The 27,368-nt window shown below is 44.1% G+C and overlaps 1 protein-coding gene and 1 long non-coding RNA gene across 9 annotated transcripts in view; both read left to right on the top strand.

The window, feature by feature from the left end:
* HIP1 (huntingtin interacting protein 1) overlaps window positions 1–27,368 on the top strand; it is a 264,035-nt gene that overhangs the window by 123,079 nt on the left and 113,588 nt on the right. The window contains exon 1 of one of the 3 annotated variants that reach the window (XM_049904716.1): window positions 21,562–25,394. The exons of the other annotated variants lie outside the window; for them this stretch is intronic. Within the exon in view, the coding sequence (XP_049760673.1) occupies window positions 25,377–25,394 (18 nt within the window). The 5' untranslated portion in view covers window positions 21,562–25,376. Of the gene's footprint in view, window positions 1–21,561; window positions 25,395–27,368 lie in introns of those variants that run through there. 3 annotated transcript variants of the gene reach the window in all.
* LOC126087341 (uncharacterized) lies at window positions 8,024–17,390 on the top strand. 6 transcript variants are annotated; one of them, XR_007519730.1, is made up of 3 exons: window positions 8,024–16,631; window positions 16,666–16,699; window positions 17,380–17,390. It is a non-coding gene; the product is annotated as an uncharacterized LOC126087341 (long non-coding RNA). The 6 variants fall into 6 exon arrangements; XR_007519731.1 differs by lacking the exon at window positions 17,380–17,390 and adding an exon at window positions 17,278–17,288; XR_007519732.1 differs by lacking the exon at window positions 17,380–17,390 and adding an exon at window positions 17,210–17,220.

Raw genomic sequence — 27,368 nt, 5'->3', positions numbered from 1 at the left:
CTTCACACGCTGCTCCATTCACACACTGCTGTCCTGGGACATCACAGGATCGAGGTGGCCATGTGCAGGTGCCTGTGCCCCTCGTCAGTGTGAGCCAGGCCGTCTGTCCCTGTGCAGATGAGCCAGCTGTCCACAACCAAGGCCAACATGGCCTGGTAGCAGCTCCTGTACGAGTGGCCTGTTTGGTCCTTGTGGACTTCTCTTTCTCTTGATTTGAAACTGTTTTCTGCCTACTCAGTCCCCCTTTACATGGATCCTTCCTCTGAAAGGAAGCACGTTTCTGGGACAGTCCAGAAACTGCAGGAGCTGAAGTCCCAAAGTCAGCCACTGGGAGATTGGACTAGAAGCAGAATTCCAGATTTTGAGGTCCACATATAAGACTGAGGTTAAGTCATGTGGGTTCGTGCACACTCACAGTCAATGCCAGAGCCAGAGGAACACTCCAGACCTCTTGCCGCTTCTTTCTAGGAGACCCCAGGCCTCTTCCTGACCAAACCTGTTGCCATCAAGTCGATTCTGACTCATGATGACCCCATGAACTGTTCCACAGGGTTTTCTTGGTTGTACTCTTTACAGAAGCAGATCACTGGGTGGGTTTGAACTACGAACCTTAGGTTAGTAGTGAAGTGCAAACCATTTGTGCCATGCAGGAACTTTTTTTCCTCACCAGGAGAGTTCATTTCCAGGTACTGTCCAGCTGCACTCCTGGGCTTCCAGGGACACCCTCTGGGCACATCATGGTCCTGGAGGGATCCTGTTGATTGCAGAACATTCAGCCTTTCCCAGTTAAATGGCACTCCAGACATTATTGCATTACTCATTTATGCTGCAGCTCCTGGGTTAACCAAAGGTCAGCTCTGACATCCCCAGCTGGTGTCCAGAGGGTGTCATGGGCAGTCGCATCCCAGCTGACGTAGAGACTCCCAGTGGTCTCACTCCTAAAGGGCTGACAGTCATTTGAAATTGATCCTAGCTCTTGCTGTGCATGGGTTTATCTTTGGGAAAGGTAGGCCATGAATTAGTCACTAACATCTTTGCAGCTCAGTGTCCATGTTGTAGAATGAACACCATGAGCCCTGAGATCCCAGCATCGCTGGGAAGGTTAGATAGAACAACCTAGGCAGAGCATCTGGCCGGATGCCTGGCACGATGCCGGTGAGTTCCTTGCTCCTTTGACCCCTGTGATCTGGAAGGCGTTAGTAGGTTTAATGCAGGCTCAACAATGTAGCCATTGTATTAGGACTTAAGGGACTAGGTCTTTACTGAGCAACTGCTTGGAGGCCAGGCCAGAGCCCTTGAGGAGATTTGGATGGCTCTATTTTTTTTTTTTTATGGTGAGCACTGTAGTTGCCTGGGTGGTGCACATGGTTAAGTGCTCTGCTACTAACCAAAAGGTTGGTGGTTTGAGTCCATCCAGAGACACCATGGAAGAAAGTCCTGGCTATCTACTTCCAAAAAGTCCTATCTATGGAGAACCTTATGGAGCATAGTTCTACTCTGACACACACAATATCACCGTGAGTTGGAACCAACTTCAGGGCAACTGGTTTGGCTTGTTTGGTGTTCAGTGCTAGGAGAAACAGGCCAAGTGTCGGACCTAACCTGCTGCCTGCTCTCGGAATGTAGGCTAGATATCGACAAATGGAAATTTATGGAGATTACCCTCTAGTTCCTCCTGTGAGTATCAGCCCATGTGTGATTGGCCCAGGTGAAGAGGAGAAATCGTGACCTGTCAACAGGGGAACCCAGAGTTCCTGCAGGCCCAGCACCTGTAGCTGTGGCATCAGATCAGGTGAATTAAGCTGCTGACAACCCAGAGGGTGAGGCTTCTGAAGGTAGCTGTGGCAACCCCCAAGGCTCTTGTGCTTCATGGCATGTGTCCACAGAGATCCAGGGCTCAGCAGACACATCCAGAGAGAGCACCTCCATGCCACCAGCTGCCTTTGTGACCTGAGGCTTCCCTGAGAGAGCTGCTCAGCTTCATATTTTCTTACCATGTCACTAGCACCTGGATATTGCTGAGAGGTTCCTGTAAAATGAAATTTGCATAATGAAAGCAAGTAACTAAGATTCCTTATAAAATTTGAGACGTTCTCCAAGAGGTCAAGAGAAAGGTTTTCCAGCAGTTCAACCTAAAAGGTTTTAGCTAAGAAGACATTGAAGCTGAACCCATGTGTAACTATAGCATGACTGTAAGAGGTGGGAATTTTATTCCTCACCTTGCAGGTTACTCTCCTTTCTAGCACTTCCTTAACTGTGGGGTCTTGGATCTGCATTTTCTACCTATCTTTGACTTCACCTCATCCCCCTTTGGCTTTAGGATTTTTTTGGTCATGCCCTAGCATCTCATTTATTGCTTACAGCTTGCAGCCTAAGCTGCACTCATTTTCTTTTTACCTGTTTATAAAAATTTGGTTTTCTTCATTGTCCGGGGGGATGGAACCAACAGATGTATCTTAGATGGCTTCTTGCAGGCTTTGAAGACCCCAGATGCTATTCACCAAAGTGGGATGTAAAACATTTTCTTTGTCAACATTGTTATGCTCGTTAGACTAGATGTTCCCTAAGACTATGGTCCCCAGGCCCCAGCCCTAGCTACTCGGTCCATCAAAGTGTTTGGATGTGTGTAGGAAACTTACATGCGTTTGCTTTAGTCCAGTTGTGCTCACTTCCCCTATATTTTGTGTTGTTCTTCCCTTCACCGAAGCTGACACTTGTCTACTATCTGGTTGGTGATTGTCCCTCCCCTTCCCCAGCATAACCATCAAAGAATGCTTTTTCCTGTGTATAAACCTTTTCTTTAGCTCTTTTTTTTTTTTAAGTTTTTTTTTAACTTTTATTAAGCTTCAAGTGAACGTTTACAAATCCAATTAGTCTGTCACATATAAGTTTACATACATCTTACTCCATACTCCCACCTGCTCTTCCCCTATTGAGTCAGCCCTTTCAGTCTCTCCTTTCGTGACAATTTTGCCAGCTTCCAACTCTCTCTACCCTCCCATCCCCCCTCCAGACAAGAGCTGCCAACCCACTCTCAAGTGTCCACCTGATATAATTAGCTCACTCTTCATCAGCATCTCTCTCCCACCCGCTGACCAGTCCCTTTCATGTCTGATGAGTTGTCTTCGGGGATGGTTCCTGTCCTGTGCCGACAGAAGGTCTGGGGAGCATGGCCGCCGGGATTCCTCCAGTCTCAGTCAGACCATTAAGTATGGTCTTTTTATAAGAATTTGGGATCTGCATCCTACTGATCTCCTGTTCCCTCAGGAGTTCTCTGTTGTGCTCCCTGTCAGGGCAGTCATCGATTGTGGCCGGGCACCAACTAGTTCTTCTGGTCTCAGGGTGATGTAGGTCTCTGGTTCATGTGGCCCTTTCTGTCTCTTGGGCTCCTAGTTGTCGTGTGACCTTGGTGTTCTTCATTTTCCTTTGCTCCAGGTGGGTTGAGACCAATTGATGCATCTTAGATGGCCGCTTGTTAGCCTTTAAGACCCCAAACGCCACATTTCAAAGTGGGATGCAGAATGTTTTCATAATAGAATTATTTTGCCAATTGACATAGAAGTCCCCTCAAACCATTTTCCCCAGACCCCCGCACCTGCTCCGCTGACCTTTGAAGCGTTCATTTTATCCCGGAAACTTCTTTCCTTTTGGTCCAGTCCAATTGAGCTGACCTTCCATGTATTGAGTATTGTCTTTCCCTTCACCCAAAGCAGTTCTTATCTACTGATTAAACAATAAAAAGCCCACTCCCTCCCTCCCTCCCTCCCCCCTTCATAACCAACCACAAAAGTATGTGTTCTTCTCAGTTTTTACTATTTCTCAAGATCTTATAATAGTGGTCTTATACAATATTTGTCCTTTTGCCTCTGACTAATTTCGCTCAGCATAATGCCTTCCTGGTTCCTCCATGTTATGAAATGTTTCACAGATTCGTCACTGTTCTTTATCGATGCATAGTATTCCATTGTGTGAATATACCACAATTTATTTACCCATTCATCCGTTGATGGACACCTTGGTTGCTTCCAGCTTTTTGCTATTGTAAACAGAGCTGCAATAAACATGGGTGTGCATATATCTGTTTGTGTGAAGGCTCTTGTATCTCTAGGGTATATTCCGAGGAGTGGGATTTCTGGGTTGTATGGTAGTTCTATTTCTAACTGTTTAAGATAACGCCAGATAGATTTCCAAAGTGGTTGTACCATTTTACATTCCCACCAGCAGTGTATAAGAGTTCCAATCTCTCCACAGCCTCTCCAACATTTATTATTTTGTGTTTTTTGGATTAATGCCAGCCTTGTTGGAGTGAGATGGAATCTCATCGTAGTTTTAATTTGCATTTCTCTAATGGCTAATGATCGGGAGCATTTTCTCATGTATCTGTTGGCTGCCTGAATATCTTCTTTAGTGAAATGTGTGTTCATATCCTTTGCCCACTTCTTGATTGGGTTGTTTGTCTTTTTGTGGTTGAGCTTTGACAGAATCATGTAGATTTTAGAGATCAGGCGCTGGTCTGAGATGTCATAGCTGAATATTCTTTCCCAGTCTGTAGGTGGTCTTTTTACTCTTTTGGTGAAGTCTTTAGATGAGCAAAGATGTTTGATTTTTAGGAGTTCCCAGTTATCGGGTTTCTCTTCATCATTTTTGGTAATGTTTTGTATTCTGTTTATGCCTTGTATTAGGGCTCCTAGGGTTGTCCCTATTTTTTCTTCCATGATCTTTATCGTTTTAGTCTTTATGTTTAGGTCTTTGATCCACATGGAGTTAGTTTTTGTGCGTGGTGTGAGGTATGGGTCCTGTTTCATTTTTTTGCAAATGCATATCCAGTTATGCCAGCACCATTTGTTAAAAAGACTGTCTTTTCCCCAATTTACTGACACTGGTCCTTTGTCAAATATCAGCTGCTCATACGTGGATGGATTTATATCTGGGTTCTCAGTTCTGTTCCACTGGTCTATGTGCCTGTTGTTGTACCAGTACCAGGCTGTTTTGACTACTGTGGCTGTATAATAGGTTCTGAAATCAGGTAGAGTGAGGCCTCCCACTTTCTTCTTCTTTTTCAGTAATGCTTTGCTTATCCGGGGCTTCATTCCCTTCCATATGAAATTGGTGATTTGTTTCTCTATCCCCTTAAAATATGACATTGGAATTTGGATCGGAAGTGCGTTATATGTATAGATGGCTTTTGGTAGAATAGACATTTTTACTATGTTAAGTCTTCCTATCCATGAGCAAGGTATGTTTTTCCACTTAAGTATGTCCTTTTGAATTTCTTGTAGTAGAGCTTTGTAGTTTTCTTTGTATAGGTCTTTTACATCCTTGGTAAGATTTATTCCTAAGTATTTTATCTTCTTGGGGGCTACTGTGAATGGTATTGATTTGGTGATTTCCTCTTCGGTGTTCTTTTTGTTGATGTAGAGGAATCCAAGTGATTTTTGTATGTTTATTTTATAACCTGAGACTCTTCCAAACTCTTCTATTAGTTTCAGTAGGTTTCTGGAGGATTCCTTAGGGTTTTCTGTGTATACGATCGTGTCATCTGCAAATAGTGATAACTTTACTTCCTCCTTGCCCATCCGGATACCCTTTATTTCTTTGTCTAGCCTAATTGCCCTGGCTAGGACTTCAAGTACGATGTTGAATAAGAGCGGTGATAAAGGGCATCCCTGTCTGGTTCCCGTTCTCAAGGGAAATGCTTTCAGGTTCTCTCCATTTAGAGTGATATTGGCTGTTGGCTTTGCATAGATGCCCTTTATTATGTTGAGGAATTTTCCTTCAATTGCTATTTTGGTAAGAGTTTTTATCATAAATGGGTGTTGGACTTTGTCAAATGCCTTTTCTGCATCAATTGATAAGATCATGTGGTTTTTAGCTTTTGTTTTATTTATGTGATGGATTACATTAATGGTTTTTCTGATATTAAACCAGCCTTGCATACCTGGTATAAATCCCACTTGATCAGGGTGAATTATTTTTTTGATGTGTTGTTGGATTCTATTGGCTAGAATTTTGTTGAGGATTTTTGCATCTATGTTCATGAGGGATATAGGTCTGTAATTTTCTTTTTTTGTAATGTCTTTACCTGGTTTTGGTATCAGGGAGATGGTGGGTTCATAGAATGAGTTGGGTAGTATTCCGTCCTTTTCTATGCTTTGAAATACCTTCAGTAGTAGTGGTGTTAACTCTTCTCTGAAGGTTTGGTAGAACTCTGCAGTGAAGCCGTCCGGGCCAGGGCTTTTTTTTGTTGGCAGTTTTTTGATTACCGTTTCAATCTCTTTTTTTGTTATGGGTCTATTTAGTTGTTCTACTTCTGAATGTGTTAGTTTAGGTAGGTAGTGTTTTTCCAAGAATTCATCCATTTCTTCTAGGTTTTCAAATTTGTTAGAGTACAATTTTTCGTAGTAATCTGAAATGATTCTTTTAATTTCATTTGGTTCTGTTGTGATGTGGTCCTTCTCGTTTCTTATTCGGGTTATTTGTTTCCTTTCCTGTATTTCTTTAGTCAGTCTAGCCAATGGTTTATCAATTTTGTTAATTTTTTCGAAGAACCAGCTTTTGGCTTTGTTAATTCTTTCAATTGTTTTTCTGTTCTCTAATTCATTTAGTTCAGCTCTAATTTTTATTATTTGTTTTCTTCTGGTGCCTGATGGATTCTTTTGTTGCTCAGTTTCTATTTGTTCAAGTTGTAGGGACAGTTCTCTGCTTTTGGCTCTTTCTTCTTTTTGTATGTGTGCATTTATCGATATAAATTGGCCTCTGAGCACTCCTTTTGCTGTGTCCCAGAGGTTTTGATAGGAAGTATTTTCATTCTCGTTGCATTCTATGAATTTCCTTATTCCCTCCTTGATGTCTTCTATAACCCAGTCTTTTTTCAGGAGGGTGTTGTTCAGTTTCCAAGTATTTGATTTCTTTTCCCTAGTTTTTCTGTTATTGATTTCTAGTTTTATTGCCTTGTGGTCTGAGAAGATGCTTTGTAATATTTCGATGTTTTGGACTCTGCAAAGGTTTGTTTTATGACCTAATATGTGGTCTATTCTAGAGAATGTTCCATGTGCGCTAGAAAAAAAGTATACTTTGCAGCAGTTGGGTGGAGAGTTCTGTATAAGTCAATGAGTTCAAGTTGGTTGATTCTTGTAAGTAGGTCTTCCGTGTCTCTATTGAGCTTCTTACTGGATGTCCTGTCCTTCTCCGAAAGTGGTGTGTTGAAGTCTCCTACTATAATTGTGGAGGTGTCTATCTCACTTTTCAATTCTGTTAAAATTTGATTTATGTATTTTGCAGCCCTGTCATTGGGTGCATAAATATTTAATATGGTTATGTCTTCCTGATCAATTGTCCCTTTTATCATTATGTAGTGTCCTTCTTTATCCTTTGTGGTGGATTTAAGTCTAAAGTCTATTTTGTCAGAAATTAATATTGCTACTCCTTTTTTGCTTATTGTTTGCTTGATATATTTTTTTCCATCCTTTGAGTTTTAGTTTGTTTGTGTCTCTAAGTCTAAGGTGTGTCTCTTGTAGGCAGCATATAGATGGCTCATGTTTCTTTATCCAATCCGTGACTCTCTGTCTCTTTATTGGTGCATTTAGTCCATTTACATTCAGTGTAATTATAGATAAATAAGTTTTTAGTGTTGTCATTTTGATGCCTTTTCATGTGTGTTGGCAATTTCATTTTTCCACATACTTTTTTGTGCTAAGACGTTTTTCTTAGTAAATTGTGAGATCCTCATTTTCATAGTGTTTGACTTTATGTTGGTTGAGTTGTTACGTTTTTCTTGAGTTATGGAGTTGTTATACCTTTTTGTGGTTACCTTATTATTTACCCCTATTTTTCTAAGTAAAAACCTAACTTGTATCGTTCTATATCGCCTTGTATCACTCTCTATCTGGTAGTTCAATGCCTCCTGTATTTATTCCCTCTTTTTGATTATTGTGATCTTTTACCTATTGACTTCCATGATTCCCTATTATGTGTATTGTTATTTATTTTTTTTAATTAATCTTAATTTGTTTGTTTTTGTGATTTCCCTTTTTGAGTTGATATCAGGACATTCTGTTTTGTGACCTTGTATTGTGCTGGTATCTGATATTATTGGTTTTCTGACCAAACAATATCCTTTAGTATTTCTTGTAGCTTTGGTTTGGTTTTTGCAAATTCTCTAAACTTGTGTTTATCTGTAAATATCTTAATTTCGCCGTGATATTTCAGAGAGAGTTTTGCTGGATATATGATCCTTGGCTGGCAGTTTTTCTCCTTCAGTGCTCTGTATATGTCGTCCCATTCCCATCTTGCCTGCATGGTTTCTGCTGAGTAGTCTGAATTTATTGATTCTCCCTTGAAGGAAACTTTTCTTTTCTCCCTGGCTGCTTTTAAAATTTTCTGTTTATCTTTGGTTTTGGCAAGTTTAATGATAATATGCCTCGGTGTTTTCCTTTTTGGATCAGTCTTAAATGGGGTTCGATGAGCATCTTGGATAGATATCCTTTCGTCTTTCATGATGTCAGGGAAGTTTTGTGTCAGGAGTTCTTCAACTATTTTCTCTGTGTTTTCTGTCCCCCCTCCCTGTTCTGGGACTCCAATCACCCGCAGGTTATCCTTCTTGATAGAGTCCCACATGATTCTTAGGGTTTCTTCATTTTTTTTTAATTCTTTTATCTGATTTTTTTGCAGCTATGTTGGTGTTGGTTCCCTGGTCCTCCAGATGTCCCAGTTTGCATTCTAATTGCTCGAGTCTGCTCCTCTGACTTCCTATTGCGTTGTCTAATTCTGTAATTTTATTGTTAATCTTTTGGATTTCTACATGCTGTCTCTCTATGGATTCTGGCAACTTATTAATTTTTCCACTATGTTCTTGAATAATCTTTTTGAGTTCTTCAACTGTTTTATCAGTGTGTTCCTTGGCTTTTACTGCAGTTTGCCTTATTTTGTTTGTGATGTCTTGAAGCATTCTGTAAATTAGTTTTTTATATTCTGTATCTGATAATTCCAGGATTGTATCTTCATGTGGGAAAGATTTTGATTCTTTTGTTTGGGGTGTTGGAGAAGCTGTCATGGTCTGCTTCTTTATTTGGTTTGATATGGACTGCTGTCTCCGAGCCATCACTGGGAAACTAGTTTTTCCAGAAAATCCGCTGACTGGTACGCTGGCTCCAGGCTCTGAAAACAATCGCTGCCTCTCCGTATTTGTTCGTTCTCCGTCTCTAAATCTGTGTTTGTTGTTCAGGGTTCGTAGATTGTTATGTATGTGATCGATTCACTTGTTTTTCCGAGTCTTTGTTGCAAGAGGGATCCGCGGTAGCGTCCACCTAGTCCGCCATCTTGACCCTGCCTTCTTTAGCTCTTATAATAGTGGTCTCACACAATATTTGCCCTTTTGTGACTGACTTATTTTAGTCAGCATAATGCCCTCCAGGTTCATCCATGTTATATTTTGCAGATTCATCATTGTTCTTTATCATTGCATGGTATTCCATTGTGTGTGTGTACCATAATTTGTTTATCCATTCATCTGTTGATGGACATTTAGGCTGTTTTCATTTTTTTGCTATTGTGAATAGTGCTGCAGGGAACATGGGTGTGTATATGTCTATTCATGTGATGGATCTTACTTCTCTAGGATATACTCCTAGTAATGGGATTGCTGGATCATACGGCACTTCTATTTCTAGCTTTTTAAGGAAGCGCCATATCGTTTTCCAAAGTGGTTGTACCATTTTGCATTTCTACCAACAGTGCATAAGAGTTCCAATCTGAGGAGAGGCAAAGACATTGGGGTAGTCAGATAATTCCAGTGGTCTGTCTTACAACAAAGACCCTAAAAAACAAGTGAATAGATTATATATATGACAAGCTAGGAACCCTGAACATCAAAGGCAAAGTTAAGAAACCAGACTGAGTGATGGGGAGGGAGAGATGGTGCAGAAGCAGTAAGAAGTTGCCAAGTCAATGGGAGCGCCTCACCCCTGATTCCCTGGTGCAGCCACAGAGGGGCTGGTGGTGGTGTTCAGAGTTGCAGCTGCTTCAGTGAAAGAAGGCAAGCAAAGTGGCGCACCCCTGATCTTCTGGCACGACAGTGGCAGAGCTGGTGGTGGCGTTCAGGATGTGGCTGCTTCAGCAAAAGAAGGCAAGAGAGGTGGCACAGTCCCAGTCCCCTGGCGCAACCATAGCAGGGCCAAGCCAGCGCACAAAATCTACGTACACCTCTGGAATCTGAGATAAAACAGTGCTCTGAGCACAAGATAAGTGATTTTATCTAATTTACTGCATGGATCTAATATCTCCTCCTTTTGAAAGAACTCTCTCTCATCTATCTGATCCTTTCTCTCTCTGCCCCAGCTGGCTTCAGTGACAGTTGATTTCCCTGGGCCTGAAATAGGTCCTGCTGCGCTTCCTGAGCCATTCTCCCAGCCTTTGAGAAGGAACAAATTAACAAACATGGGAAAAATACTCTGCTGACTTCCCTAATCTGGAAACTCAGAGCAGAAGTGGCTCCTGTCCAGGCACAAGCAGTCCAAAGACTTTGTCTTTCACCCCTGCATGGTTCCAGGCGGCCCCATTACAGCAGATAGGATCGGGCATTATATTGCAAAGGTGAAATCTGTTTGAGATCTGACTGTAACTGTTTCAGCTGTGCGGTGGGGAGGCAGGTTTTTGATGTTTCATACCACTCTGCCTATTAAACAGGGCCCTCATCTACCCACAGCAGGAGCCTGAGGACTAGTGGCTCCACTCATGCCACCTAGCCACCCACAACAGGGGTCCAAGGATAAGTGGTACCTCCCAGTCCTTACCGTTAAAAGCAGTGGGTGCTTATGGAACAGCTGCAGAGCCCGCCCACCAGAGCGCTCTAGAGAAAAGGAACACACCTTCCTCACAGACACTCAGGGAAACATTGGCAGCCCCCTTCCTTCCTAAGGGTATGACCCCCTGCTGCAACCAGAAACCTGTGCATATGTCAATCACCACTGCTCCTCTAAGGTCGTAGGTGAGAGCCTACACCACACACTAGGGTGACTGACTACCTGGACACCTGAACTGAATCTATAAAAGAATAGTGAATAGACTCCTGGGCTCATAGACCTGGTAACAGCTCTAGCCAACTAGTGACAGGACATTAGTGCTTCAAAGGCTCCAGTAATCAAGTTAGCTCACTCTACTAACCTATTCGGGTATATCAAAACAAAACAAAGCAAGAAGCTAGGACACTAAAAAAAAAAAAAAAAAAACAGCAAACATAAATTAATACAATACCTTATAGATGGGTCAGAGACAACAGTCAATATCAAATCGCATAAAGAAGCAGACCATGATTGCTTCAACAAACTCCCAAAACAAAAAGGAATCTTCTGGATGAAAATGTATTCCTGGAATTACCAGATGTAGAATATAAAAGGTTAATATACAGAACTCTTCAAGAGATCAGGAAGGAGATCAGGCAAAATGCAGAACAAGCCAAGGAGCACACAGATGAACCAGTTGAGGAAATTAAGATTATTTGAGAATATAGTGAAAAATTTGATAGGCTGCCTGCAAGAATCCATAGAGAGACAGCAATCAGAAATTCAGAATAATAACAGTAAAATTTCAGAATTAGATGACTTAGTAGGAAGTCAGCAGAGCAGAATTGAGGCAATGGAAGTCAGAATTAGCAATATTGAAGATAGACACTTGGCAACAATATATCTGAAGAAAAATCAGATAAAAGAATTTAAAAAATGAAGAAACCCTAAGAATCATCTGGAATTCTATCAAGAGAAATAACCTACGAGTGATTGGAGTACCAGAACAGGGAGGGATAACAGAAAATACAGAGAGAATTGTTGAAGCTTTGTTGGCAGAAAACTTCCCTGACATCATGAAACATGAGAAGATATCTATCCAAGATGCTCATTGAACCCCATACAAGGCAGATCGCAAAAGAAAGTCACCAAGACATGTTATCATCAAACTTACCAAAACAAAAGAAAAATTTAAGAGCAGGCAGGGATAAACAAAAAGTCACCTACAAAGGAGAGTCAATAAGAATAAGCTCGGACTACTTGGTGGAAACCATGCAGGCAAGAAGGCAATGGGATGACATATATAAAGCATTGAAGGAGAAAAATCACCAGCCAGGAATCATATGTGCAGCAAAACTGTCTCTCAAATATGAAGGCGAAATTAGGATATTTCCAGGTAAACAGAAGTTTAGGGAATTTGCAAAAACCAAACCAAAACTACAAGAAATACTAAAGAGAATTCTCTGGTTAGCAAATCAATAATATCAGAAGTCAACCCAACACTAGAATGCAGGACAGAGCAACCAGATATCAACGCAGATAGGAAAATCACAAAAATAAAACAAGATTTAAAAAAAAAAAAAAAAAGATCAAAACAGGGTGTCAGCGGTGTCATGTAAAAGATGACAACATTAAATCATTAAAGAGGAACTAAATAATCATAGATCTTTCATATGGAGAGGAAATCAAGGCGATATAGGGAGATACATGTTAGGTTTAAACTTAGAAGAATAGGGGTAAATAATAAGGTAACCACAAAGGAGACTAACAATCCTACACATCAAAATGAAATACGAAAAAAAAATAAAGACTCAGAAAAAACAAAATCAACAACAATGAAAAAGAGGAACACAGTTTACAAAGAAAAACTACTCAGCACAAAAAAATAAGTGGAAAAAAGAAACTGTCAACAGCACACAAAAAAAGACATCAAAATGACAGCACTGAACTCATGCCTATCTATAATCACACTGAATGTAAATGGACTAAATGCACCATAAAGAGACAGAGAGCTGCAGAATGGATTAAAAAACACAATCTGCCTATATGCTACCTACAGGTGACACACCTTAGACTTAAAGACACAAACCAAAGGGTGGAAAAAAATATATCAAGCAAACAACAATCAAAAAAGAGCAGGAGTAGAGCAATACTAATTTCTGACAAAACGAACTTCAAAGTTAAATCTACCAGAAAGGATAAGGAAGGATACTTTATAATGATTAAAGGGACAATATACTAGGAGGATGTTACCATATTAAATATTTATGCACCCAACGGAGGGCTTCAAGATACATAAAACAAACCCTAACAGCATTGAAAAGCAAGATAGACAGCTCCACAATAACAGTAGGAGACTTTAACACACCACTTTCTGTGAAGGACAGAACATCCAGAAAGAAGCTCAGTAAAGACATGGAAGATCTGAATGCCACAATCAACCAACTTGACCGCATAGACATATACAGAACACTCCACCCAACAGCATCCAAGTATACTTTCTTTTCCAACCCACATAGAACATTCTCTAGAGTAGACCACATTAATTAGGCCCTAAAGCAAGCCTTAACAGAATCCAAAACATCAAAATATTACAAAGCATCTTCTCTGACCATAAACCCATAAAACTAGAAGTCAATAATAGAAAAAACAGGGAAAAGAAATCAAACACATGGAAACTGAACAACACTTTGCTCAAAAATGATTGTATTGTAGAAAAATTAAGGATGAAATGAATTAATAGAACCCAATGAAAATGAAAATACTTCCTATCAGAACCTTTGGGACACAGCTAAAGCAGTGCTCAGAGATCAGTTTATAGCAATAAATGCACACATCCAAAAAGAAGAAAGGGCCCAAATCAAAGAATTATCCCTACAACTTGAACAAATAGAAAGCAACAAAAGAAATCCTCAGGCACCAGAAGAAAGCAAATAATAAAATAGAGCAGAATTAAATGAAATAGAGGACAAAAAAACAATTGAAAGAATTAGCAAGACCAAAAGCTGGTTCTTTGAAAAGATTAACAGAATAGATAAACCATTGGTCAGAGTGACAAAAGAAAAACAGGAGATGAAGCAAATAACTCGAATAAAAAATGAGATGGGCAATATCACAACAGACCCAACTGAAATTAAAAGAATCATACCAGAATATTATGAAAAATTGTCTCTAACAATTTGAAAACCTAGAGGAAATGAACAAATTTCTAGAAACACACTACCTACCTAAACCAACACAGAGACAGAACAACTAAATAAACCCATAACAAAAGAGATTGAAAAGGTAATTTAAAAACTCCCAACAAAAAAGAGCCCTGGCCCTGACGGCTTCACTGGAGAATTCTACCAAACTTTCAGAGAAGAGTTTTTTTTGTTTTTTTTTTTTTTAATCTAGAAACTAGTCACCAAATGAATCTAGAGATAGGTATATCGAACTGAACCCTGGGCCGGCCTCCTACTCTGCTGGGTGCTCTACATGCATTGCTTTGCTTAATTCTCACATCAGCCCTGCAGCTATAATGTTTATTATCCCCACTTTGCAGGTAAGGAACTGAAATTCAGAGAGGTTAAGGAACTTGCCCATATCTGGAAACTAGTAGAGCCATAATTCACCTTGAGGTCTGTCTGAATTCAAGAGCTTATACTTTTTTTTTAATACCTATTATTGTTATGCAAGTAATAATATATCGTCATATATATTTTCCTTATAGAAAATTAAAACACTATAGGCAAAGCTAAACAACCTTTCAACTACCCCTCCATATTCCATTGCCTTCCCCAGGTTTCAGTTTTACACTCTTTCATCCACACATCTCACCTGCAAAACAGATGTAAGGGTAATAATAGGCTTCTGTCACCTTGCCTGTTTTTTTAAGGGTCGAATGAGATAATGGACAAAAAAGCATTTCGTAAACTTTATACCCCTCTGCATATGCTTCTTGTTGTTGTTGTTGTGTGACATCTAGTCACAGAAATCCTATGGGACAGAGTAGAACTGCCCCTAGGATTTCCAAGGACCAGCTGGTGGATTCAAACTGCCAACCTTTTGGTTAGCAGCCTGAGCTCTTAACCACTATGCTACCAGGGCTATGCTTCTTAAAAAAAAAAAAAAAAAAGTAGTAGCGTAATAACATAGGCCCTTTTGTAGGAAATGTTTTTTACCTTAAACTTCATTACTGGGAGTTCATGGAATTTCACGTCTCTAAAGTGCCCTATGGAGCCCTGATGGTACAGTAGTTAAGAGTTTGGCTGCTAATCAAAAGGTTGGCAGTTCGAATCCACCAGCTGTCCTTTGGAAACCCTGTGAGGCAGTTCCGCTCTGTCCTTTAGGGTCTCTGTAAGTTGGAATCAACTTCACGACAATGGGCTCGGTGCGTTTTGTTGAAAGGCTGTATGAGGCCCTGCCTTCAGTCTGTCCTTGAGGCTCATCTGCACCTATTGGTAGAGCTAAACTTCAGATTGAATCCCAACATGAGGAAAACTAAGCTTCAGATTACACCCCAACATGAGGAAAGCTAAGCTTCAGATTACACCCCAACATGAGGAAACCTAAACCTCAGATTACACCCCAACATGAGGAAAACTAAGATTCAGATTATACCCCAACATGAGGAAAGCTAAGCTTCAGATCACACCCCAATATGAGGAAAACTAAGCTTCAGATTACACCCCAACATGAGGAAAGCTAAACCTCAGATTACACCCCAACATGACGAAAACTAAGCTTCAGATTACACCCCAACATGAGGAAAACTAAGCTTCAGATTATACCCCAACATGAGGAAAGCTAAGCTTCAGATTACACCCCAACATGAGGAAAACTGAGCTTCAGATTACGCCCCAACGTGAGGAAAACTAAGCTTCAGATTACACCCCAACAGGAGGAAAGCTAAGCTTCAGATTACACCCCAACCTGAGGAAAGCTAAAATTCAGATTATACCCCAACATGAGGAGAGCTAAGCTTCAGATTACACCCCAACATGAGGAAAACTAAGCTTCAGATTACACCCCAACATGAGGAAAGCTAAGCTTCAGATTATGCCCCAACATGAGGAAACCTAAGCTTCAGATTATACCCCAACATGAGGAAAACTGAGTTTCAGATTACGCCCCAACGTGAGGAAAACTAAGATTCAGACTACACCCCAACATGAGGAGAGCTAAGCTTCAGATTATACCCCAACATAAGGAAAGCTAAGGTTCAGATTACACCCCAACATGAGGAAAACTAAGCTTCAGATTACACCCCAACATGAGGAAAACTGAGCTTCAGATCACACCCCAACATGAGGAAAACTAAGCTTCAGATTACACCCCAACATGAGGAAAACTGAGCTTCAGATTATACCCCAACAGGAGGAAAGCTAAGGTTCAGATTACACCCCAACATGAGGTAAACTAAGCTTCAGATTACGCCCCAACGTGAGGAAAGATAAGCTTCAGATCGCACCCCAACATGAGGAAAACTAAGCTTCAGATCACACCCCAACATGAGGAAAACTAAGCTTCAGATCATACCCCAACAAGAGGAAAGCTAAGCTTCAGATTACACCCCAACATGAGGAAAACTAAGCTTCAGATTACACCCCAACATGAGGAAAGCTAAGATTCAGATTACACCCCAACATGAGGAAAACTAAGCTTCAGATTACACCCCAACATGAGGAAAGCTACGAGTCAGATTACACCCCAACATGAGGAAAACTAAGATTCAGATTACACCCCAACATGAGGAAAACTAAGCTTCAGATTACACCCCAACGTGAGGAAAACTAAGCTTCAGATTACACCCCAACATGAGGAAAGCTACGAGTCAAATTACACCCCAACATGAGGAAAACTAAGATTCAGGTTACACCCCAACATGAGGAAAGCTAAGCTTCAGATTACACCCCAACATGAGGAAAGCTAAGCTTCAGGTTACACGCCAACATGAGGAAAGCTAAGCTTCAGATTACACCCCAACATGAGGAAAGCTAAGCTTCAGATTACACCCCAACATGACGAAAACTAAGCTTCAGATTACACCCCAACATGAGGAAAACTAAGCTTCAGATTGTACCCCAACATGAGGAAATCTGAGCTTCAGATTATACCCCAACATGAGGAAAACTAAGCTTCAGATTGTACCCCAACATGAGGAAAACTAAGCTTCAGATTACACCCCAACATGAGGAAAACTAAGCTTCAGATTACACCCCAACATGAGGAAAACTAAACTTCAGATTATACCCCAACCTGAGGAAAGCTAAGCTTCAGATTACACCCCAACAAGAGGAAAACTAAGCTTCAGATTACACCCCCACATGAGGAGAGCTAAGCTTCAGATTACACCCCAACATGAGGAAAACTAAGCTTCAGATTATACCCCAACATGAGGAGAGCTAAGCTTCAGATTACACCCCAACAAGAGGAAAGCTAAGCTTCAGATTACACCCCAACATGAAGAAAACTAAGCTTCAGATTACACCCCAACATGAGGAGAGCTAAGCTTCAGATTACACCCCAACAAGAGGAAAACTAAGCTTCAGATTACACCCCAACATGAGGATAGCTAAGGTTCAGGTTATACCCCAACGTGAGGTAAGCTAAGCTTCAGATTACACCCCAACATGAGAAAAACAAAAACCCTCACAACTGGACCAATAAGTGACATCATGATAAACTGAGAAAGTATTGTAGTTGTCAAGGATTTCCCTTTATTGGGTCCACAACCAGCGCCCATGCAAGCAGCAGTCAAGAAGTCAAATGACGTATGGCACTGGGCATATCTGCTGCAAAAGACCTCTTTAATGTGTTGAAAACCAAAGATGTCAGTTTGAGAACTAAGGTGCACGTGACCAAAGCCATAATATTTTCAGTCGCCTCATATGCATGGGAAAGCTGGACAGTGAACAAGGAAGCCTGAAGAAGAATCAACGCATCGGAATTATAGTGTTAGCAAGGAATATTAAATACACCGTGGAGTGTCAGAAGAACAAACGAGTCTGTCTTGGAAGACGTACAGCCAGAGTGCTCCTTAGAAGTGAGGGCAGCCAGACTTCATCTCACATACTCTGTATGTTATCAGGAGGGATCAGTCCCTAGGGAAGGACATCATGCTTGGTAAGGTAAGAGGGTCATCGAAAAAGAGGAAGACCCTCGACGAGATGGACTGACACAGTGGCTGCAACAACGGACTCTAACAGCAACGATTGTGAGGATGGCACAGGACCAAGCAGAGCTTCAGTCTGTTATGCGTAAGGTCCTTAAGAGTCAAAACACACTTGAGGACACCTAATAACAAGGTGTAGAACCACTCTTCACCGGTAGGTGTCAGCCTCGACCAGGCCGCCTGCGTTGAACCTTCTGTAGGGATTTGTAACTGGAAGCTTCCTGGATCCATTCCCTACTTTTCAGTTGAGGTTAAACGTGAAGCAGTGATGTGCATGTGGAAAGGAGGCTGAAGAGAGCCCTGGGTGGGACAGATAAGGGCAGGGCACTAAGGATGCAGTGGCCTGTGAGACAAAGCCCCTGCCTGGGGGAGCTCCCAGGCCAGTGGAGAGAGAGCCCAGGGCACAGACCATCCCATCCCAGGGTGATGCAGGGGGTTCACAAGAGTCGCTCATTGTGGGAAGGGACTCCTGAGTAGCTGGCTATGTCTGGATGGGTCAGAGAGGGTTTCACAGAGGAGGTGACATCTGAGATGGGTCCTGAAGGGTAAGAAAGAATCTTCCAAGCTGGATAGTGGGAAGGGCATTGGTGGATCAGGACCTCGTTGTTGGGGTGGGAGGGGCAGGAGGACTGGAGAAGGTAAACTAGAACAGAGCGAGATGAGGCCAGATTAGTAAGGACCTTGAGTGCCAAGTGAACTATGGAAGGGTTTTTTTTCTTTTGGGGTGGGTAAGGCAGGGGCAGGGGTCTCACTTGGAAGTGTGGTAGATGAATTGGACGGGAAGAGACTGGAAGCAGGGAGGCCAGTTAAGAGGCTGTTGTTCAAAGTCTTAGCACAGAAACAGTTGGTATGGAGAAGGAAGACATGGATTGTAAGCTATTTACAAGGAAGAATTTATGAACATGAGACTTAATTAGATGGGGTGGAGTGGAGGGAATGTCAATGGAGGAATTAAGGCCGACTTTGAAGTGGAGCCCTAGTGGCACAGTGCTTAAGCGCTTGGCTGCTAACCAAAAGGTCAGTGGTTGAAACCTACCAGCCTCTCCATGAAGATTACAGATTTGGGAACCCTATGGAGCAGTTCTACGCTGTCCTGTAGGGTCACTGTGAATCTGAATCAACTCTACGGCAGCGGGTTTGGTTTGGTTTTGAAGTTTCTACCTCGAGCAACTAAATGGAGGTAGAAACCATTAACTGAGACAGAAGACATAAGAGAAAGAGAAGATCGTGAAAACGGGGAAGAAAGGTTTATCTTTGGACTTGTTCACTGTGACGGGCCTATGAGGCTGGGACCTCCACAGGGGAAGATAACCAGCCAGGGGTTGGATGTAGCATCCAGGAGCAGAAGGAGAAACAACAGAGTCACAGCCTGAGGGCCACAGCATTCGTGGTCCGGGACTCATTGTTCATCTTGCTGGCCAGTTTATTTGAAAGCAGCTTCCCTGCCTGGGCTAGTAGCACAAAGCCTCATGGTGGTTGTGCTTGTATCAGGTGGCTGTCACCACAGCAGCGTGGCTAGAAATGTCTTAACAACCTGAGAGGCCTGGGTGCATCAGGGCACAACCACTCACCTTGTCACCTCTTCTCAAATCCAAACCTGTCTGCCCAAGGAGAGTGGTAGGACAGGCAGGCACCCAAGAATGCTTATGTGCTGGATGGTTCTAGCAGGGTGATAGGTTAGCCAAGGCAGAGAAACGCAGGCTTTTTTTTTTTCTTTATAATTTTTATTGTGCATTAAGTGAAAGTTTACAAATCAAGTTAGTCTCTCACACAAAAACCCATATACGCCTTGCTACACACTCCCAATTACTCTCCCCCTAATGAGACAGCCCGCTGTCTCCCTCCACTCTCTCTTTTCGTGTCCATTTCGCCGGCTTCTAACCCCCTCCACCCTCTCATCTCCCTTCCAGGCAGGAGATGCCAACGTAGTCTCAAGTGTCCACCCGATCCAAGAAGCTCACTCCTCACCAGCATCCCTCTCCATTCCATTGTCCAGTCCAATCCATGTCTGAAGAGTTGGCTTCAGGAATGGTTCCTGTCCTGGGGCAACAGAAGGTCTGGGGGCCATGACCATTGGGGTCCTTCTAGTATCAGACCATTAAGTCTGGTCTTATGAGAATTTGGGGTCTGCATCCTACTGCTCTCCTGCTCCCTCAGGGGTTCTCTGTTGTGTTCCCTGTCAGGGCAGTCATCAGTTGTAGCCGGGCACCATCTAGTTCTTCTGGTCTCAGGGTGATGTAGTGTCTGGTTCATGTGGCCCTTTCTGTCTCTTAGGCTTGTAATCACCTTGTGTCCTTGGTGTTCTTCATTCTCCTTTGATCCAGGTGGGTTGAGACCAATTGATGCATCTTAGATGGCTGCTTGCTAGCGTTTAAGACCCCAGACGCCACTCTTCAAAGTGGGATGCAGAATGTTTTCTTAATAGATTTTATTATGCCAGTTGACTTAGATGTCCCCTGAAACCATGGTCCCCAGACCCCTGCCCCTGCTATGCTGGCCTTCGAAGCATTCAGTTTATTCAGGAAACTTCTTTGCTTTTGGTTTAGTCCAGTTGTGCTGACCTCCCCTGTACTGTGTGCTGTCTTTCCCTTCACCTAAAGTAGTTCTTATCTACTATCTAATTAGTGAATGCCCCTCTTCCCCCTTCCCTTCCTCCCCTCTCTTGTAACCACAAAAGAATGTTTTCATCTCAGTTTAAACTATTTCTCAAGTTCTTATAACAGTGGTTTTATACAATATTTGTCCTTTTGCAACTGACTCATTTCGCTCAGCATAATGCCTTCCAGGTTCCTCCATGTTATGAAATGTTTCACAGATTCCTCACTGTTGTTTATCGATGCGTAGTATTCCATAGTGTGAATATACCATAATTTATTTATCCATTCATCTGTTGATGGACACCTTGGTTGCTTCCATCTTTTCGCTATTGTAAACAGTGCTGCAGTAAACATGGGTGTGCATATACTGTTCGTGTAAAGGCTCTTATTTCTCTAGGATATATTCCAAGGAGTGGGATTGCTGGATCTTATGGTAGTTGTATTTCTAGCTTTTTAAGGAAGTGCCAAATTGATTTCCAAAGTGGTTGTACCATTTGACATTCCTACCAGCAGTGTAGAAGTGTTCCAGTCTCTCTACAGCCTCTCCAACATTTATTTTGTGTTTTTTAGGTTAATGCCAGCCTTGTTGGAGTGAGATGAAATCTCATTTTAATTTTGATCTGCATTTCAGTAATGGCTAATGATTGTGAACATTTCCTCATATATCTGTTAGCTACCTGAATGTCTTCTTTAGTGAAGTGTCTATTTGTATCTTTTGCCCATTTTTTAATTGGGTTATTTGTCTTTTTGCAGTTGAGTTTTTGCAGTATCATATAGATTTTAGAGATCAGGTGCTGATCAGAAATGTCATAGCTAAAAGCTTCTTCCCACCCAGTCTGTAGGTAATCTTTTTACTCTTTTGGTGAAGTCTTTGGATGAGCATAGGTATTTGATTTTTAGGAGCTCCCAGTTATCTAGTTTCTCTTCTACATTCTTTATAATGTCTTGTATACTGTTTATGCCATGTATTAGGGCTCCTAACGTTGTCCCTATCTTTTCTTCCATGATCTTTATCGTTTTAGATTTTATATTTAGGTCTTTGATCCATTTTGAGTTGGTTTTTATGCATGGACTGAGGTATGGATCTTGTTTCATTTTTTTGCATATGGATATCCAGTTATGCCAGCACCATTTGTTAAAAAAAAACAACAGCTGTCTTTTCCCCATTTAACTGTTTTGGGGCCTTTGTCAAATATCCACTGCTCATATGTGGATGGATTTATGTCTGGATTCTCAATTGTGTTCCATTGGTCCATGTATCTGTTGTTGTACCAAGACCAAGCTGTTTTGACTACTGTGGCGGTATCATAGGTTCTAAAATCAGGTAAAGTAAGGCCTCCCACTTTGTACTTCTTTTTCAGTAATGCCTTATTTATCCGGGGCCTCTTTCCCTTCCATATGAAGTTGGTGATCTGTTTCTCCATCTCATTAAAGAATGTCCTTGGGATTTGGATTGGAATTGCATTAAATATATAGTTCGCTTTTGGTAGAACAGACATTTTTATAATGTTAAGTCTTCCTATCCACGAGCAAGGTATGTTCTTCCACTTATGTAAGCCTCTGTTGGTTTCTTGCAGAAGTGTACTGTAGTTTTCTTTGTATAAGTGTTTTACATCTCTGGTAAGATGTATTCCTAAGTATTTTATCTTCTTGGGGGCTACTGTAAATGGCATTGATTTGGTGATTTCCTCTTCGATGGTATTTTTGTTGGTGTAGAGGAATCCAACTGATTTTTGTATGTTTATCTTGTATCCCGATACTCTGCTGAACTCTTCTATTAGTTTCAGGAGTTTTCTGGAGGATTCCTTAGGGAAACCCAGGCTTTTTTAAAAAGCTGTTTTACTCCTTCCCTGTGCTTGTATGTATGTGTGTGTGTGCACCCATGCATATACAGGCTTGCCTGTCGGTACTTTCTCATCTGCCAGGAGCTGCTGACAGGAACCCCTCAATGGAGCAAGAGATAGGCCAGCTTCTGTCCTGGCTGGCCTCTCCTTCTGCTGTCACATGGGCAGCACCTGTCCTGGCTGACCTCTCCTGTCACACTGGCAGCTCCTGGGCGAGGAAGTCCTACAGAGAGGGTAGCCCCAAGGCAGGCACCTGTCTGGAGCCATGACACTAGCACACACTGATCTTCGGACAGTGTATTGGTTTCCTGTAGCTGCTGTAACATAACCACAAACTTGATGCTTAAACAACAGAAATTTTTTCCCTCCCAGTTCTGGACGCCAGAAGTAGGAAATCAGTATTACTGGGCTAAAATCAGAGTGTCAGCAGGGCCATGCTCCATCCAGAGGCTTTAGGGAAGAATCTGTTCCTTGCCCCCTCCAGCTTCCGGTGGCTGCTGGCGTTCCTTGGTTTGTGGCCACATCACTCCAGGCTCTGCCTCTGTAGTACATTACTTTGCCTCTTCTGTGTATGTCAGTTTGCCGTCATGACGATACGTGTGATTTCATTCAGGGCATACTCAGTCGATAGATAGTGCTGATCCAGTATCACCTTTCCATCTCAATAAGATCCTTAATCATATATGCAATCTTGGCTACGTAAGGTAATATTTACAGGTTCTAGAGATTACAACCTTTATCTTTAGGGGCCATCACTCAGGCCCCTATAGGCAGGGTTTAGGAAAGTACTTTCATTTGACCCTCACCACCAGCCTGGGAAGGGGGTGACACTACACCCATTTTAGAGATGAGAAAATGGGCATTGTCAGCTAAGGTACCAAGATCTGTGGGGAGACCTTCATCTGTTGACTGGGGACCTCTGGCCTAATGGTTGCTAACATCGTTGTTTTACTTTAGAATGCCTTTATTATAAAGGGAAAACAGACTTTTCTCAGTAGCCAATGGTAGCACATCACATAGCTTTGCATTTTTGACTTTCCTCAGTCTTTCCATTCAACACACGTACCGTTTTTTAAACATAAAATTTATCCTTTTTTTTTTGTTTGCTTTTAGGAAAAATATGGTGGTACATTTAATCGAGCTGCATTTTTACATTGGATGATTACTGCTGGTCCAACTGGCCCTGGTTTCCCTTGGCTATGTTGTAGAACCAGGAAGCAGTGGCATAGTTTTCTCCCACCCTGCACTGCGTTTGGGTTTACTTTCACGGGCCTGAGTCAGTAGGGGGACAATTGGGAACCCAGCACACCAGAAAGGACCAGGGCTTCTGGCTGGGGCATGGGCCATGAAGAGCTGGACTTGCCAGGGGGCAGTCCTGGAATAGGATGGGACACTGGCCCCTGCAGCCCAGACTTGTGGTTCAGTGACGAAACCTGGGCCCAGAGATCCCTTACTTGAAGCCAAAAGACTTTTGACTGGGCTTGAGACAGAGCCTAGGAATGACAGTAACCACCTCCATGCCCCTTATGTTCTTATGCTTTGGCTTCGGGCTGACCTCAGGGGCTATACTGTCTGCCTGCCCCCATCCACGTGACCTGGGAGAAAGTACTGCCCTCTCCGGGTCTCAGTTTCCTCTTCTGTGTAGCGGAGGTTGGTCCAAGTGGACTCTAAGGCCCCTGCTGACTGCTGCTCCCAAACCTTACTTCCCATCTATTTGAGGCAGCCTATAAGGGTTGCTGGAAACCTGGTGGTATAGTGGTTAAGACCTAGACCCCTAACCAAAAAGCTTGGCAGTTTGAATCCACCAACCGCTCCTTGGAAACACTATGGGGCAGTTCTACTCTTTAGGGTCACTATAAGTTGGAATCAACTCGAGGGCAATGGGCTTGGGTTTTTTTTTTTTGTTTTTTGGTATAGGGTCGCTATGAGTCAGAATCGAGTTTTTTGGTTTATAGGCTTGGGTGTCTGGGTTTTTCCTGGAGATCTTGCCTCAAAAGAGTATTTCTGAGCCCTTTTCTGCCACCACCTTGTGTCTCCTGCAGGGACGAGTGTTTGCCTCCCATTATTCATGAGAGCAGACCTGGCACTGAGGAAAGCATGGGAGATTGGGGGTTCTGGCCAGAGGAAGGAGCTGTGTGCTCATGGCAGACAGAATTCAAGTCCTCAGCCAGCTTCCATCCCTCCACGAAGGGCTGGCTCTGGCTCACTTGCTGGGGGCCTCAGGGCCTCTCTGGGGATACCTGTTCCACTGCCTTCTATTCCCCCATTTATTTGCAGACCCCAGTCTCATTCCGGTGTCCCCTCCCGAGTAGCCACAGGAGGCAAACAACTGGCTCTGAATTCCGCCTTTGTCCGGTGAAGCCAAGCACCGAGGGGCCCGGGGCGACCCCCTGCCCCCACTGGAATGTCAGCTCGCTGCGCCCCCACCTCTCCCTCCTTTTCAGACGCCTCCCCCGCGCACTTCCTGAGCCCCCCGGTCCCACCGCCACCACCGCGCGCACACACTTCCTGGCGGGCTCGGCGGCCTCCGGGTCCCCGGTCGGGAGCGCCGCCCAGGCTCCTGGAGAAGCGACCTTTTGTTATTCAGATCACACCCTCGGCCTGCGCGGGGCGTAACTTCGCCCGGGAATCCGTGTTAGTTTTCCCGGCGCTCGGGCGCCCCTGCAGCCGCGGCCGGGATTTCCTCGCCCGCGGGGGCTGGGGCGCGTCGTCTCCGTCTCCCCCGCCTGGGCGCGTCTCCCCCGCCTGGGTGCGCCTCCCCCGCCCTGGGTGCGCGCTGCGGCTCGTGGGCCCCCACCCCTCCCTGTCTCCCTCCCGGCCTTTCTCGGGTGCCGCCTCGGTCCTGCCGCCGCCGCCGCCGCCGCTTCCCCGGTCGGTCCGCGGGGCCCTGCTGGCTCCTCCCCGGCAGCATGGCACCATCAGGGCGGAATTAACCGGGCGCAACATTTAACATTTAGGGAAGCGGGATCTCAAGGGAGAGGGGTGCCCTGCAGCCTCGGTCATGGATGTGAGCAAGATGGTAAGTGAAGAGCAGCGGCTCTGCCCTGGAACCCCGGCCCCCCGCCCCCGCTCCCTCCCGGGAGGCTTGATCCATTGAAAGTTTCTGGATTGTTGATCCTGCCTCTTGGCCCCAACTCCAGACATGCCGGAGGAGGGAGCCGGGCCAGGATTCCGGAGGACCGGGATGGGCTCCCTGTTTCCCGCCGCGCTGCCGTTCGGACTCCAGGGAAAGGGCTGTCGGAGTTCGCCTCTCCGAATGAGAGGCCAGCCTGGTAGAGGGAGGGTGGGGAGGAGGCCTCCCAGCCCCCTGCCCAGACACCTCGAGATTTCTGGGAAGATTGATAGGGCCGAGCCACTGGCGGGGGAGGGGGACAGGGAGGCGACCATAAGCTGACAGTGAGCGATTTAATCGCCCCATAAAGTGAGGGGGCAGGAATGGAATCCTTAGGTTAGGTAGGGGGTGCTCTGGATTTACCACGTGTAAACCTCAGCTTCATTTGACTCCCCTTTTCCTTTAGAGATGGGCTTTCCTGAAGAGGCCTGTGTCCTCCCCCAGGGCAGCCCGAGGAACACGGCAGCAGCTGAAGCAATTATTGTCCATTGACTGAGACCAGAGAGCAGCCCTCAGCAGGTGGCAGGATGCGATTTGGGGAACTGAAGGGAGGGGACCTGAAAGGGCCTCAGGGAGCACCTAGAGACCTGGGGAACTTCAGGTTTACCCAGGGGCCCTGGTTGTTTCTCAGTCTGAATGGAGATTTAAGGGTGCCCTTGAGATCATTACCGCCCTGACCTGGACTCTAGACCAGCCCCCGCCACCTGTGTGTCGGGTTGGAGGGGGGCCCCAACAAGGTCTGTGCATCATAGGGCCCCAGGGCCTCAGAGCAAAGGAGCTGGGTCTGGGCGTGCCTGTGTGTGTGTTGGGGGCTCTGGGTCTGCCTACACCATAGGGATAGAAGGCACTGACATTTCAGTTTCTTCTGTACAGAATTAGGTTGGTTTTCCTCAGTAGGTGTCCCTTTGAGGCAGCCGTCTCCATGGGAAAGTCCTTTGCCATTCCCTCTCAGGTAGGGAAGTGGGATGGGGCAGATGTTAGGTGAGACTCCTTTCTTCCCGTGGAGGAGACCAGTCTCACACTGACTGAGCACTGCCCTGGCTTGTGGGCTGAGGACAGGGGCCTGCACTGGCTCCTGTCTATGCATGGCTGACCATGAGGAGACGATATAGCCGATCCACAGTGGAAATGCCAAAAGGCCGGACTACCATGCCATATTTGGCCTTTATACCATGAAAGTTCACTCTTTTTGGGTGACTGTTAAAAGAACGCCTCAAAAAAAGTCTTCTTTGCAGTTGTGGGGTGGGGATGTGGAAAACTGAGCAGCAACTGGGACCTTTCTGGAGGTGTCTGAGCAAGACCAAAGAGTCACCTTTTTGGGCCGTGGTGTAGGGAGGAGAGACTTGAGGCTCTAGACTGATGGCCGCCTGAACCAGATCACCCCTGAGCTTCTTTCTGGCCCTGAGTTCTGGTTCCTTCCAAAGCCTGACCTGCGTCAGCCAGTTTACAGGGTTCAGGGACCTGTCTTCAGAGACCTGGGTCACCTCTGACACTACCACCTCCCTCCACAAATTCCCTCATTAATTCAACAGCATTTGTTTAATCTTTATCATTTCCATAGCAAGTGCTGTGTGAAGGACACAAACAACTTAAGGCCACCCAGCTCCTCAGGGACCTTAGCATCTCGATGAGGGGTCCAGGGAGATACAGGCCAACTCAACAGTTAGGTATCAGTGTAAGCCCCGACTGGAGGGCCACAGCTCCAAGGGCTGTGGGGTCTGTGAATGGACTGGGCTGCAGAGTTGCAGATGGAAGCCTAGGACCTGATTTGCTCCTGAAGGCTGGATGGACTTGACTGCCCAGAGCAATGAGTTGGCTGCTGGAAGAGGTGCATGCAGAGGAATGGGCAAAGCCCACTGGGTGAGGCTGAGAGCATTTGGC

This window comes from Elephas maximus, chromosome 12, assembly GCF_024166365.1.
Source record: "Elephas maximus indicus isolate mEleMax1 chromosome 12, mEleMax1 primary haplotype, whole genome shotgun sequence".
In the NCBI taxonomy this organism is placed as follows: domain Eukaryota; kingdom Metazoa; phylum Chordata; class Mammalia; order Proboscidea; family Elephantidae; genus Elephas; species Elephas maximus.
The sequence above is the reverse complement of the archived record's forward strand: the minus strand, read 5'-3'. Positions and strand labels throughout refer to the sequence as shown.